The following is a 15649-nucleotide window of genomic DNA, read 5'->3' on the forward strand; positions in this document are numbered from 1 at the left end:
CCGCACCTCTCTGCTCCCTCAGAACTCAGTCGGCGGAGCCTTGCTCTCACATCACATCTTTCTATCATACAAGTCGATAGCGCGTCGCTTCAGAGGAGTACCATTGGACCAAAATACTATCATGAAGCGCCAAACTAGAATAAAAGCTGTCGTAAAACAAGGACGTAGGGGTAAACCTACAGAAGAAGTTGATAGAACAAACCCAAACCGGCATACGACTTCGAGATGACAATACGACCTCGAAGAACTCAACAATGCCCACAACACATGATACAACCAATAAACAGTCGCGCCCAACCTAAATCAACTCGTGCACCAAACCAACATCCTGAGCCACAAGCCAGCGGAACCCTGCTTCCACGCTAGTAGCAGCTTGGTTGGCGAATTCCTGCTCCTATACTGAACCAAACCCCCAGTTAGTCAGGCAACAACTGGTGTTGGGAATACTGCATGAAATGAAAATTTCATCATGCCAAGCGAAGGCGTAGGGGCCAACCTACAAAATTAGCCAGAGGCACCGACAAGAACCGTTGTCGCCAACAAGAGCAGGAGGGATGTCTCCAACGAGGCTAAAACCTTTCACGGGAAAATAATAATTGAAAAATAAAAAGTTGAGGATACACCCCTATAAATAGAAGGAAGTAATGGTGTATTAATTGTTTATCTAAACCCTATGTGACAATAGTCCTATATATATGTGTGGATTCATAGGGTTTAGCCACATTTCTCACTGGTAAAAAAAAAACCACGCATATTTCTGAACATATATATGCCACTCGTAAGTTGACAAAAAATATTCCTATGGGAAATGCTACTTTGTATTTACGGAGAAATACAGTATTCATGGAAAATGCTAATCGTAGCCATTTTCCTTTACGAATGAGGTTCAGACTTGCTGACAGTGACTGCTAGAGCAAGGAGATATTTCAAGCCAAGTTAAGGTGTGATACAGGCGCATCACATTCGTTGACCGACTTGCTCGTACGTGTTCAGAGATTAGCTCGAATAATTTAGGATCTCCCACTGGGTGTTCCATGATAACACCATACTCGCCTACCTCAGTAACGCACCCAATTCTAATTGGGCATCTTGGTCTTGGGTCAACTTGCGTTTATCGGATCCAGATCTCATCGGATTGCTTTGTAGCTTCAAACACAGGAGCTCAACCATTCATCCTGGAACCTCTCCCCAGCTAGGATCCCTGAAGTCTTCTTCTCCAGGTTAGTGCTTCTAAGAAGCTAGTTTCTTTTCCAATGATTTAGAACTATCAATTTTGTGCAAATTCTGTCTTGTACTCGTACGTTGTTGAACAACTTCCTCATTTGGTAAAGTAGAAGTTCAATAATTCTTGTCGAAGCTTACATCTGCAGCTCTACTCACATCGTCAGAAATGGCCAGTGACGCCGGCAGCAAACCGAGTCTTCTAAGCACTTTACCGAAGAAACTACCAGCAGAGTTTCTGAAGGACATTACAAATGGGTTCTCCCCTGATCGAAAACTTGGTCAAGGAGCATTTGGAGCAGTTTATAAGGTATGTTTATGCCCAAACATTCTCCTCCTTTCCACCCACCCGCTCTCATCCTAGCGAATGGTGCGCTCTCATCCCACCCGCCATCACCAACCCCCCTCCCCCCAGCCATCCCTCCACGCTGATGACCACCTAGACTGCTCCTTCACCCCCCCCCCCCACGGCGGTGACCACTCCGGCCATGCCGTTCAGCTTAAACCCCCTTGTATCTCCGTTCAGTCCGGGTTTGGCCGAGCCCTCTCTAGGCAAGAGTTGCCGGAATGGATGCTCTTCAGCCCCTTGTCCGCCTCAACCACTAACTTCAGCGGTCTGTCGTTGATGAGGCCGCCGTCCTACCTCGAGGTTGCTACGGGTAATGCATCTAAGCAAGGCCACCAAGAACAACATCCCCCTTCGCCTACGCCCTGGGATGCTGCTCGTCGCGCTGAGCGGCTACGTCTGCCGGAGCGCCCACAAACAACACTGAAGCGCCAATCTCCGCGGTCTGGTGGTCAGGCTCCGCCTCTTGGCGATGTGGCCCTAGGTCGCTTTGTTGTGGATGCAGAGGGTTGGTAGCAGGTCGCTAGGAGGAAAAGGCGTTGAAATCATGCTCCGCCGCTCCCCAAACAGGTCCCGATAGATCTTGTAGGAAGATGTTTCAATTATTTTTCCACAGACCACGTTGCAGCTATCTGTCGGAACTCGTCACGTTGCTTGCGGTGCCAGCAAGAGGGGCACCAAGCTCTCCATTGCAAACGGCCTTGTTTCCCACCCATGGCATCGTCAAGAGTGTCGACAGGGATGTACAGCCTCCAGGTCCCACGGCACCCTCCTTCATGGCATCGTCAAGAGGGGCCCCGCCGCCAACCAAGCCGCTCTCAACATCGGCTGTCTATGTCTCCAACTACCTTCCTAGAGTCGGCGCCTTCTCTCATGCCGCCTGCAGCCTCGTTGTCCACGGGCCGCACCTTCTCTCCTCCTTCCATCTGTGTGGCTGAGTCCCAGTCGCCGGTTGCCGAACGTTCAACGACATCTACTGAGCAGCGACCCTATCAGCAAACATGTTTCATTCCATGGTCTACGGGGCTAATCCAAGAGGAAGCTCATCTCTCTCAAGAGTTGGTTGTGCTTGTCGTTGGAACCAGACTTTCGGTATCATCGGAGTAGGTCCGGTCGCTCTTGGTCGACTCCTATGGTATTGATGCTGCGGAATTGTCAGTTCACTGTGGTTTTGTGGAGGACTTCTTGATTGTCTTCCGGATTCCATCTCTTTGCGATCATGTGCTCCACTCTGATATGCCCGCCAGTTCGCCCTTCCAGCTAAGGTTCAAGCCGTGGACGCGGAGTCGATGCTATACCGTGTGCTGGTGGAGCTCACAGGGATCCCAGCGCACACTTGGCACATCTCGACCGTAGAGCACATCCTGGGTCCTTCCTGCTGCAATTTGCAGCTGACGCTGTCCACTGTGGCCAAGGATGACCTGCGTTGTTTCGACATCGTGGCTCGGTATATCGATCCTACTCTCATCCCCTCAGAAGTTAGCTTAATCGCTCCTGAGCCCTTGGAGGAATACGTTGAGAGGGGTCTCTTCTTATGCCCGGACGAAATTATCCATTCCAAGCAGGCCTTCCACCGCTATGACATCATCATCACCCTCAAAGAGATCCATTACTAGCGTCTGCTCTCAGATTCCTCTGATGGGGGCACACCACTGGATACCTGGGATAGCAACGGTGAAGATTATCCTGCTTTTGATCCGCCTGGCCGGTCCAGACCTTGGCCGAACCGTACAAGACTCCAGCCAGAGTTGGACGGAGGAGACAGTGATAGAGCGTGTGGTTGCGGCGTCACATTCCTCAATAGGACCGTTCATTCTTCTTTCACCCTGTCGCTGCACTGCTGTCGACTGAGTTGCAACGTGGTGGTCATCCGCCGGTGGCAGGGCTGGCCTGGACAAAGGCGGCCCCACTACGGTTTGGTCGTTTGCAAGTTGAAAGGACTGATTTGCAAAGTGATCAAAAGCTGGGGCCTGCAAAAGCAAAAAGGTTGTGTCCATTGGTCAGGGTGAGTGAGGCACTGGTCCAAGCTCCAGATCTGCGGGACCCTGTCCTCACTGTCCATTAGGTTCCGCGACCGGATTCGTGGATGCGTTGTATTTTAAATTCAGTGGCGCTACGGAAAGAAAAACTAGCCCGGCCGTTGGAATAACATTGTAAGTGGATGGTTCTTTTTCTTAATATAATGATACGCAACTCTCATGCGCGTTCGAGAAAAAAAAAGGTCCATAAAAGCACACCAATTACAGTGTATGAGATGTCAAACAGGGATTTCTGCAAGATGGACAAGCGATTGCTGTGAAGAAGCTTGCAGAAAATTCGCCCGTGGCACCTGAAAGGCAATTTCAAAATGAGGTTGGAAATCTTATGGCGATCCAGCATGAAAATATAGTGAAACTGGTTGGCTACTGCCATGAAGCGCAAAAGAAAGTGATCGAGCACAATGGAAGATATATTCTTGTAGACATGGTTGAAAGTTTACTCTGCTACGAATATGCTCCTAAGGGAAACCTTGATAAGTATATTTTCGGTAAGAGAATGCACTATCCAATATATTGTTGATAATGCACTAAGAAAATACATTCTTTTGCATATTGTTATTATATATTATTACATGATCCATGTTTTCATTCTTCAGATAAATCTACTAGACCTCGTTGGGAGACATGCTTCAAAATAATTAAGGGGATCTGCCAGGGTTTACATTTCCTACATAAGGAAATGGATAGGCCTATTGTTCATTTGGATCTTCAGCCTGCAAACATATTGTTGGATGATAACATGGTGCCGAAAATTGCAGATTTTGGCCTGTCAAGACTCTTTGGCGAAGAGCAAACCCGAATAAACACACTAAATGTTGTGGGAGCAAAGTAAGCCCAATAAGAGTTGTGAACTACCACTATTCCATTTTTTTTAATTATGAAGTAAATTGCATTTATGTCCCCCATGATGCTTATTATACTGTTGATGTTCATGGCTTCCAGAGGGTATATGGCTCCAGAATATCTTTATAGAGGTGAAATCTCACCCCGGTCAGATATATACAGCTTAGGTCTTCTAATCATCGAGGTCACCACGGGAGAGAAGAATAGCGCGAACGACCAAGACATGTCTGCGAGACACTTTATAGATAAGGCAAGGAGATATTACTAGCATATTTGAAGATTGGAAATCTTTTTAAGATGCCTATTTTAATTAAGTTAGTTTGAATACTGTCACTTATGCTCAAAATTTCAATTGTGTAGGTGCGTCATACCTGGACAGACGAACACATAGCATCCAAGTACTCATCACTAGATGCGGATAGCCTCCAGCAAGTAAAAACATGCATTGAAACTGGGCTAAAATGTGTGGACATCGATCAGAAGAAGAGACCTTCTATAGCTGAGATTGTTGACAAGCTCAATGGAAGACATGCTCACTAAATGGTGAACGAGGTATGAATACATAATGTGGAAGGGATTATTGTCGTGCAGAGTTTGTTCACCACATGTTGGTGATATGCCCTAGCGGCGATTACAGACATGATTGTATTTTAAATAATATGTTCTTATACTTTTTGAGTAATTACCATTTACATTGGTCAGTGACTGTGACTCACTCTTGAAGCTATTTATTTATCCTACGTTGTTGTTTTAAATGATCCCGGATCTTATATCATTTGTTAGACAATATTGGTCACCCATGTATTGATTGATGATCATCATGTTTGAAGATAAAAAAATATAGAGATATCAAATCAATATATTTGATTTACCACCTCGACACACTGATATAGCTGTTATATTTCTATGTGCTATCAGATAGTCTCTGATGGTGTACATGCTGATCCTTACACCTAATATCGTGATGGTTTCCATCATGTGTAGTTGTACACTTATAGGGCGCCAAAGGTGACTTGTAACCGTGTAATTAGACAATAGCTTTTGGGATTCCAAACGTAACTTGGCCCAACCGCCTGCAACTAGGACCCGTGGGCAAATCAGACATTTCATAGTGCTTCTCTCTTCTCTCAATGATTATTTAAATGGACATGTTGTCCACGCAGTGGGGATCTAGAGCCAATAATTAGGAGGGCTTTCCCTCTTTTTCTCTCTCCTCCTCCTCCTTTTCTTCTCTTTTTCTTCCTCTTTCATGTCCAAAAATTGAAGGAGAACTCCCAAATACGTCCTGGGTAGAGAGGGCTTAAGCCCCCTATCCCCCTTGGATCCGCCGCTGTGTCCAACAACAAATATCCACCAATCTATAGTGTATAGCAGTAAAGATTTAAACAACTAGTGTCTTTCTATAGAGACCACACTCTAAGAGTGTCTAGTTGCAATGTTTCTTGTTAATATTTGCCCAATCTTCCATGCACATGAATCACTGAAATTGCAGCGAAACTAACGTATGGTTCGTACATAAATGAGAAACCAAGTTGAAATATGCCTTGGTTTATATGTGATATGTGATTGACAAGGTTGTCGATTTGGTTCGTCGAGTTTTGGATTGCTTGAGCTTAGTTTGAGCATTTTTATTATGGACTAACTGGAGTTCGAGTTGGATAAATATGTTTGTTTGTCTCATAGTGTGCAGGTGACGGATGAAACTTGGCAGTTGATGGCGGGTCATCAGGGCTAAACGAGTGTTTGGTGTCAGACGATCAAGGAGGCTGGGCGGAGTCAAGGGTGATCCTAGCTATACACATGGAGGTCAAGCAAAGCATAAAACAGAGGATGAAGATGGCGTGTTGATAAAGTCAAGTGAAAGAGATACCAGTGCAAGTAACAATGTGGTCTGAGGGATCGGGAGTGGGAGAGACTTGCTGATGGTCAAGATTACAGGACGGAGTACACGTGTCGACATCAAAGCGCTTGCTTAAGGGGTAAGAAAGTGACAAGTCACGTTTTGAGAAGCATGCAGAGGGTTTTACGGTTGGGCCTCAAAACCGTGAGAGGACTTATAGAGGGTTTTACGGTTGGGCCTCAAAACCGTGAGAGGACTTCTACGTTTTAAATGGACAAATAAAACCGTGGGAGGACTGGAGGAGTATGTGACACCATCACAAAGCTTGCATCAAGGCGAAGCTAAGTAGTGAAGGCACTGGAGCCGTCCGATAGACGGAGCAAGAAATAGACCAAAATACCCTCGGTGGTATGTAGGAGTGTACCACAAGCTATTAACAAGCTAGAAAGCTTAGGGGTCAAGTTTCCCAATCCTATAAATAGAGGGGTAGGGTTATGGGAGAGTTTGAACTAGTCACTTGAGCCCTTTATGCTAACCATTTGAGAGCATATTTCTAGGGTTTTGGAGGGGAGCAAGATGAGTGCTTAGCCTATGTAATATGTGAAAGTTTTGAGAGAAAAATCCTTGTAACCCACCTAAAATATGGTTGATCTTTTTGAGTAATGAAGTTTATGTTTTTACATATGTTTGAATTCCCTCCTTCTAGTCTCTCTATTGGTTCCCTTGTAAGTTTGCAAGTTTTCCTTTTTCGGTTGTGATTTTCTTGTTGATTTTTGTTTTTGCCTTTGAACTGCGATTTTTCAACCTGAAGTTGTTCTTCTTGTTGTATGTATTTGAAAGGGTCTTTAATCCACTTGTCTTTAGACCATCAACTTGAAGAGTTGTTTCTTTCAGTGACCGTCTTTTTTTTTGTCGTTTAAGATTCAAACTTTTATGCTCAAAGATACATAAAATAGTCTTGAATAGAGCATCTAATTCATATTCCATCCAAAGAGCCATGTTGTTTTGAAACTTTCTTTCTCATTTTGTCTTATAAAGTTTATGCTTTCATTTTTGCTTTTTTAAAGAGCGTTGGTTGAACAAGGAGTAGTCCACCTATTTCGTAAGAAATTTATAAGTCACCTATTCATTTAAAGCCTTCCTCGTCATATTTGTTTCAATATGTATAATTCTCTTTAAATCCACGCATGACCAAGTGTGCATGGATATTGTCTGGTTTCGGGAACTTCTTTTCATTATTGCAGTCGCGACATGGACAATACATTGCCGTTTTACCACGATCTTTCATATCCGCCAAGGCAGCACTCATGAAATTCTTCACCCCGCTCAGGTACTCCGGACAAGTTCGGGTCTCGAGGTACATCTAACTTCTGTTCATCATCTACACTTAATGTAAAAACATTCATTCTTCATTAACAATGACCTTAAATTCGTGGTTAAGCACGCGATTAAAAATTCCCTAGAAATACACTAGATCTGTGGCATCTCGCGGTAGATCGGGCAAATCTAATATCAAATCTAAAATAAATACAACTCACTTGTACTAAGATTTTGGATAAACATGCAAAATAGTTTATTACAACTCAAAGCACAATAATTCTACCAATTAGGGTTTAGAGGAGGAGAGGAAAGGAGGACGAAAGAGGGAGATGCGAAACTTCAAAGACCTAGCACCAATTCATACTTCAAATCAACAAGATATTAGAGGATCCCTAGATGAGCCGATGAAAACCGCCAGCCATTTTGCGGGCGGCACTGTGCAGTAACTATTCGCCCGCACAGTGGCTAAACAGCTTTTAAAACTGATAGGTTATAATGACGGGTTGCATTATAACCTATCACTTATAATTGGCTCAGGGAGACATGTCATCTTTGGTAAGTTATAAGTGACGGGTCATAATATGATCCGTCACTTGTTACTATTGTAGGGGGATCCATCATCTATGATCAAGTCATAAGTGACATGTTTAGTTATTACCCGTCACTTATGTTCGTGGTGACGGTTAATATTATAACCCGTCACCTATTATCTGGTATCACTGATGGGTCTACAAATGGACGTGACCCGATGTGACATAAGTGACGGGTCGCATAACGATCCGTCACTGAACTGTGTCTCCTATATCCGTTTTTCAGGTAGTGGAACCTTGTTACAAATATGTTCCCAGTCGGGCCCTGTGATCCAGCTTCTGTTTCGCATGAATTGTGCTACGCTACACAGATCGAGCAACTGGATGACCATCAACATTTATCCAAATATGCTTTTGTATTCAACCGTGAGGTGGCTGAACACTTCTCCAGACAAGCTTCCTTCGGGAACAATAGCTTTGAGTGATTTTCATCAAGTCTTCATATTTCATGCACGTAGCCATTGAGTGTTTTTCATTGTCACCACTGTTCTGCTGCAAATTTCTGGTGGGAAGTTGTAACTTACAATATCCACTGTTTTGTTGATTGCATGTCGTCAGTTACAATGAAATATCCCAAATAGTTTGGAACGAGGTTACAAAAATTGTTTAAAAACTATTCCACATTACCACAATAATCAATGTGCGGAGGAAAGGTAAAGCAACGTTCCATTGGAGCGCATTATTAAAAAGCTACTCCATAACCACAATAATCTATGATTTGGTAGCAGGACCGTGACCATCGAGGATTTACCAACAACAAATGTATTAGACACCAACGCGTATTATAAATCTGCATAATTTTGAACACTAATTTAGTTCGTTACAAATTTTCTGCAAGAGGCAGTTTTTGATGTGTATTGCTTTAGAATGCTACATGTGAATGTGATGTGTAAGATGCCTGATAGCTTTAAAACCTTTTGTTCCTTCGGATGGGCAACCTTGCAACAGATTATTTTTGGCTATACTATAAGACTATTTGGTACAGAGGTTCATTTTTTAAGTTCTTGATCCCTTGTTTTGAAAAATAAGTGCCCTTATTCACAGTTCTATATATCACATGAACTCGTACAATCTCCAGCTTGGTGACTATAATATAAGAGAGAGAAAATAGTACCATGAGTAGGAGTTGAGAAGGCAAATTAAGAAATATATGTCAGCTTAATTAGCGATTTCCATCTTGAAACTACTTCACTTCCAACTTAATTTCTAATAATGTGCTTACAATGAGATGTTTCGTGTCAATTGGCAGTTTCAGTGAGTTGGGGGAAATCCATAAGACGCAGCTGAATAATTACATAATTCATAACGTGCCAATGTGAAGCTCAGGCCCAAATGTAAGCAAGACATCAGTGATACAAGAGTGAACGTACAAAGTTGTTCAGCGGCATACGGAGGACCACAGAAATTAAAATTATATAGAGAATCATCAGCATTCCTATATCCAGCCACAATATCGCAAGCTATTTGTGGGATCAGAACCTCTCCGGTTGTGACCCTTTTTATCCATAAGAAAAATCTATAACAAAAATCTAAAAATAGATAACATACAACACCGTATTATCAAAACAGACAATATATTGAAACATTTACAAATTTAATATGTGTATTCGGCAACTCGCGTACCGAAAACCCGATTACAACACACGAGGCACCGAAAAAGCACGGGCCGGTAGTTTTCGGCACATAACATGCCGAATACAATTCTGTTGTAGCATCTAAACCCCTAAGTAAGTGGTAAGTATTTCGGTGATTAATGACAAACGTATCATTGTGACTAATGCGTATGTTTTGAAAGGAATCAAAATTCTTTACTTCACAATGATTGAATGAGTTTTCTTGGTCCCTCATGGAATTATATTGATCGATCAAAGGACATTTACGTCAAGATTAAGGATCTTCTAGTTCTAAGTATCACAAGGTGATAAAGGACACTTAGAGTAGATATATGTCTCCTTTTTGTCTTTTGACCGTATAAAAGGGGGCTAAGTGTTTTAGCTTGATCTAGTTGAGTCTAGACATAATTGGATATACACTTGCGAAATTCTAGCACCAGGTAGCTCAAAGAAGCCCATGGGTGAGAAGTTCAGAAGTTAGAACTCAAAGTCGATTGAATTACATGAGTTCCAGAATATTTGTTCGCACCGGATTGTTCGGTGTGAGAAGGATTATACTCACCGGACTATTTTTCTTCTCTGTGAAGATTTCAAATGACCTCACCAGTTAGCTTGTTACTCTTGGAGAGTGCCAGATATGCTGATTCCTAAGGCAAAGGCTTTACATATAGCATTGAGACTCAGCCTTCTCCTGAGGATAGGATATAGAGAGACGATCACCAGTTTGCAGCAGTGGCTGATATTTTTCATCCACACTCACCAGAGATTTGATATGGTTGATTTGATCCTTTGTGAGATTGAGGATGTGATTGCTGAGGAGATGACAATGGCTAAATAGCAGCCTTATGCACATTTCATATCCCACATGATTTCACATTCGGTCATATTCCCCCTGTTCGTCCAGACGTACACACTATAATTTGTATGCTCCAACAGCATCTTCAGACAGGTGACAAGGCCAGCGTGCGATGTTTTATGCTCAGGAGCGGATGCCAGCTGATGTTAGAGAGAGAGCAACGGCAAAGGATCAGGCCCTTGAGCGGTCAAGGCAGCGCTTCTGCACGTATTTTACTTGAGTGACAGCGACTCGGATTCTTCAGATCTTGAGTTCTTCCCACAATCGCTAGGTCACATGATGCTAAGGTTAGAGGGTCTTCTCAGGCTGTACCCACTTCGATAGTTCCTTCAGCACCTGAGACAACAACCTCCGTGCCCCCTGCTGCACCACCGTTCGAGTTCATTATTATTCTTCAGCAGATGCAGCAGCAGCAGGTAGCCCAGGCAGAGCAGCAGGCCAAGCTGCAGGCAGACATGCTTTGGCAGTAGGAGCAGTAGCTCATGATTATACATTCACTCCAGTAGCAGCAGCAGGCTACCTTAGCAGCTCTTCAGGACGATTGAGAGAACAATGACCGCATGTTCACATTTATCTCTGGATGTCTTGGGTCTCTCTTTCAGGCATCAGGACTACAACTGCCTGTTGCTCCTCCAGCTCTAGCCCCAACACCTAGTCCTCTCCCGGGCAGTGTCAGTGGTCTCTTGGGAACACCAGTGTCAGCATTCCCTTTGTCACCTCTCTTCAACACTGGTGTGTTTTCTCAGCCTGCTGGGACTACGACGAGGCTAGTTCTACCTTCATTGTTACTCCTATGACTGGCTCTCTTTGCTTCGAGGACTCTTCACAGCCTACAGTGCCATCTCAGCAACCATCCATTCAGAATCCTCTAGTCGTTCAGTCTGCCTTCGAGGAGCTCGATGCAGCACTTCAGGAGATGGCTACTCAAGGCAATACTACTACTACCAGCTTGTCCCCAGTTATAGTCTCAAAGGCACCGTCAGAGTCAGCCCATCCTCCTCAGCCGGTTGTTGGCCCCGCAATTGTTGAGCTATCGGATTCAGATACAAACTCAAGCTCACAGTTCAAGGTGCGACCTTCTCCAGCAGCGCCGACTTCCTCCTCTCATCTGAATGTTTAGGAGTGTGCTCTTTTTGGTTCTTAGATGCCAAAGGGGGAGAGTGTCTAGGTGATAGGGGGAGTCTTTTGGAGAGAGGTAGATAAGTGACTAGTGAGATTTTTAGTTCACAGACATAGGGGGGAAAAGTAAACTCATCGGATTGTCCGATGTTAACAGAGGCGTGTGCATCGGACCATCCGGCGTTCACCGAAAAAGTGAGTGGTTGGGCAACGGCTAGATTTGGACCTCTAACCTATATATACCCCCTCACTTGGTTTCATTCGTTTCTCTTGTAACCCAGAAGCATTCATACACAGTGTGTATCATCTAGAGGTAAGGGAGAGTACTTGAGGTGATTTGAAAGTTCTTAATTGAAGATTAAGGACTCCATTAGTGCTTCAAGAGTAGTGAATATATATCTAGCTGTTGTTTAGGCTTGATAGGGATCAAGTGAACCAGTTAGCTTGTTACTCTTGATGGTTGGCAACACCTAGCCGGTCGTGGAGATTAGAGGTGTTCTCGGTGAACTCTTGGAGGTCTTGTGGGAGCCCCAGGAAGCTCGTGTACTTGGTTTGATGCCCGCCAATCCGGAGATGGAAAATTGACGATCACTAGTGAGCACTTGAGTCTTGGTGACTCAAGGGAGAGCGACATCCTTGTGTGGATGCTCCAACGAGGATTAGTGGAGAGTGTCAACTCTTCGATACCTCGGAAAAAATTCGATGTCTCTTTTCCCTACTCTTGTTACATTCCGTATTTTGCTTCTAGTATTTCCTTCATACAAGTTTCAATTCCGCACTTTACTCATGTTCTATATGCTTGCATATTTATGCTTATCATTCTAGCTTGCTAGGTCGTCTAATTGCTTTATTCATTCTAGGTTAAGGTTGTTCTTTATTCTAGAATTCAGTAGTTGGTTTAGTTTTTTATTAGTGTCCTATTCATCCCCTCTAGGATCATTAGATCCTTTCATCCGTACAACATATTCAGCATCTTATATGCTAAAAACTATCAGTATTCAACATCTAAGATATCAAATACTCTAAATAATATCATATTTTGACACCGCAAATACCGAATAACACCGTAACTTCATAATACCGAATACTCTAAACAATATCATATTTTGACACTTAAAAACCGAATAATACCGCGACTCCACACGTAATGCAAGCGCGCGTGAAGTCGGCCATACCGGTCAGTGGCGGGCACACCTAGGTGTATATGATCTGTGCATCCATTTTTTTGGCCTTGAGAAGAAAATCGATTGTTTCCGGTACGTCTTCAATGCGCATGCATGCATGGACCACAGCAAAATGCAAGATCTACTGTTTTTGTTTTGTTGAGCGAGAAATTATGGAACAAGCGCTTTTTAGGATTGGAATTCTAATTTAGGTTAAAATATATTTTTTTCATTATAAGGTGACACATATGTACTCATATCACTTACACACCTGTTAATACGCCCTTTTTTTAAAAAAAATTCAAGCGTGCGACACTTTGTCCGTCTCATGATCTAATTGCATTGTTGTTTGATGTCTTTGCCCAAATAAATTTTGTTTGAGGTTTAATGATTTTTGTTTTGAAATTTTTTGACAATTATGTCATGACAGGAAGTTATCAACCTATCGCTAAAGGCTACGGTCATGTCTTCATATGGATTGGTGACAAAGCTTCTCGCCATACAGGCATGGAGATATGACCTCCTATCATCGTATGATTCGGTGACTTGACCATATCGCCCGGTGGTATGGCTATATGTCACTAGCCGATATTATGTTATTTTTACAATTTTATTAATTTAACTATTATTTTTATAATTTTTTTAATAAAATAATATTATTAATAATTCTTTAATCTCACGTGGCCGCATTTTTAATACCAGCACAGCAGCTGTCGGTGACGTGCTCTGACACATGATCGAATCAATTTTCTAATCCAACTAATCTCTATACACTTGGCCAAATGATCATGACTCCTTTCACCGAGTAAAAAAAACACCTGCGAGCTCCAGGCCGTCTCGTGCAGGCACATGGCCGAGCCACATACGAATCCAACGCGGTGACGACTGTATCTAACACCTCACCTGCTGAATGTGATACTGTTTAAAATATCTGATATCTTAGATATTGAATAGAGGTGTTTTCGGTATTTAAGGTATCGATTATGTTACAGTGTTATATTCGATACATCAGGTGTCAAAAATTGCTAAAGGTATACTTTTTCAATGCTTTATATGTCAAAATCGAATTTTCAACATATAAGGTGTGGAATACACATGTTAAATTTGTAAATACATCAATGTGTTATCTATTTTAATAAATATAGTGTTATATGTTATGTATTTTTTTAATTTTTGCCGAAAATCTAGGTGCTGGGGTGAGTTGTATACTCCATTCAACCGAATAGGTTTACAGTTTCTACTATACAATAATATGTGAAGTGGTGTCATTTACTTTGCAATTTGCAAATGAGGGAACAACCGTTCGGTTCTTGAACTGCAAGTTGCTCATCCTATCAAGGGTCTCCTTGAAAAAAGCGATAACATAGGGGTTGTTGACTGCAATAAACTTGGTCCCTGCGTGCTTGCCCACTTGAGAAGTGCTAGTGTGAGATTCGAAAATAGCGCCCTGCGCCCGCAGAACGTGCGCCAATGGCTGGCCTACTGGTTGTTGCTCCAGACGTAGACTTCGTCCAAGTCTTCCAAAGCAAATTTCAGATTTTTTTCTAAGCAATGGAACAGACAAGACAAAGAAGCAAGACTTGGCCCAGAAAAACAGAGAGAAAAAAAAACAAGGAATGGAAAGGAAGAAGAAGCAACGTGCAGCTGTAGCGAATTTTTCTAAAAATAATATTAAAATAATGAAAAATTACAAAAATAATATCTATTTTTGAAAAATTATAAAAGTAATACCCTGTCAGTAAGCGAAATACTGACATGACCCTTGTCGGCATTTGCCTCACCGATAGTAAATCTTGTCGGCATAGTGTCTTTGCCGACAGGACTTGTTGGCAAGGAGGATATTGACATGACACTTTTCTGGTGACGACAGGGTTCTTGTCGACTGCCCATATACCGATAGGGTTTGTTGCGAGTCATACGCTGACATGTTACTTAATTTCTTTTTTTGCAAAAAAAATATTTATTTTTTAAGAGAAAAGATTTCAAGAGTGAAATGATTGTTGCGTGCATGTACAAATGAAGAGTAGCGCGTAAATAACATAAAAGTAGTACGGAATAGAAGATCTCAACAGAATCACCAACCGTAGTGATACAAATAACATTAACATAGTACGAACTAGAAGTTCTAAACAGAGTCCTCGACAGCAACACAAATAACATAGAAATAGTACATCAAGGTGCACATCCTCCTCTGGGCCTTCCTCTACCATGACAACAAATCTGGTCTGTCGAATACGACAAGGGGTCTAGTGGCTATCCAGGGCGAGGCGCAATCGCCAGGGTTGATGCATCCTCTTAGGTAGGCTATGTAGGTTGTGGGGCTTCAAGCATCAGAGAGAAGCCCTAGGTGATGGGAGGCTCCGTGAATGAGTCATCCGGACTATGGGCGTAGGCCTCGAGGAAGGAGAAGTAGCAGGTACGAAGGGCCACGACTGCCACTATGAACCTGTAATTATAAAAAAAAATTAATAGCTAGAACTGCGAATAGAAGAAAACAAGTTATGTTAAAAACAATAACGTACCTCGTAAGGGTCCCATCTACACCGGTGTGGACACAAAAGTGAACCCAGGTTATGGCACCTGGGACGACGTCCCCTCTTGCCTTGGCAAGGGGATTAGTGCAGTATGTGGTGGTGGAGACCTACTCCTAGATGTCTCAACCACGTTGTCATGTCTAGGGTGGCAAGAAGCACTATGTA

General features: G+C 42.9%; 1 protein-coding gene across 3 annotated transcripts; it reads left to right on the forward strand.

The window, feature by feature from the left end:
• Positions 1–969: 969 nt before the first annotated feature.
• Positions 970–6971, forward strand: LOC133900110 (cysteine-rich receptor-like protein kinase 19). Of its 3 annotated transcripts, none has more exons than XM_062341235.1 (7): positions 970–1220; positions 1371–1531; positions 3833–4094; positions 4203–4434; positions 4549–4699; positions 4810–5001; positions 6133–6971. In XM_062341235.1, the coding sequence occupies exons 2-6, from the start codon at positions 1391–1393 to the stop codon at positions 4987–4989; spliced, it is 966 nt and encodes a 321-aa protein (XP_062197219.1). In that variant the 5' UTR covers positions 970–1220; positions 1371–1390; the 3' UTR covers positions 4990–5001; positions 6133–6971. The 3 variants fall into 3 exon arrangements, with proteins under 3 accessions (XP_062197219.1, XP_062197221.1, XP_062197218.1); XM_062341237.1 differs by having other exon boundaries at positions 6140–6971; XM_062341234.1 differs by lacking the exon at positions 6133–6971 and having other exon boundaries at positions 971–1220; positions 4810–5150.
• The last annotated feature ends 8678 nt before the right edge of the window (positions 6972–15649 follow it).

The sequence above is a fragment of the Phragmites australis genome, chromosome 19, assembly GCF_958298935.1.
Source record: "Phragmites australis chromosome 19, lpPhrAust1.1, whole genome shotgun sequence".
In the NCBI taxonomy this organism is placed as follows: Eukaryota; Viridiplantae; Streptophyta; class Magnoliopsida; order Poales; family Poaceae; genus Phragmites; species Phragmites australis.

Bases quoted from the DNA above. Each gene is read 5' to 3' on its own strand.
- LOC133900110 (XM_062341235.1), top strand. From the start codon at position 1,391: ATGGCCAGTGACGCCGGCAGCAAACCGAGTCTTCTAAGCACTTTACCG. The intron at 1,532-3,832 runs GTATGTTTATGC...GATGTCAAACAG, and splicing joins CATTTGGAGCAGTTTATAAG to GGATTTCTGCAAGATGGACA. The intron at 4,700-4,809 runs GCAAGGAGATAT...TCAATTGTGTAG, and splicing joins CGAGACACTTTATAGATAAG to GTGCGTCATACCTGGACAGA.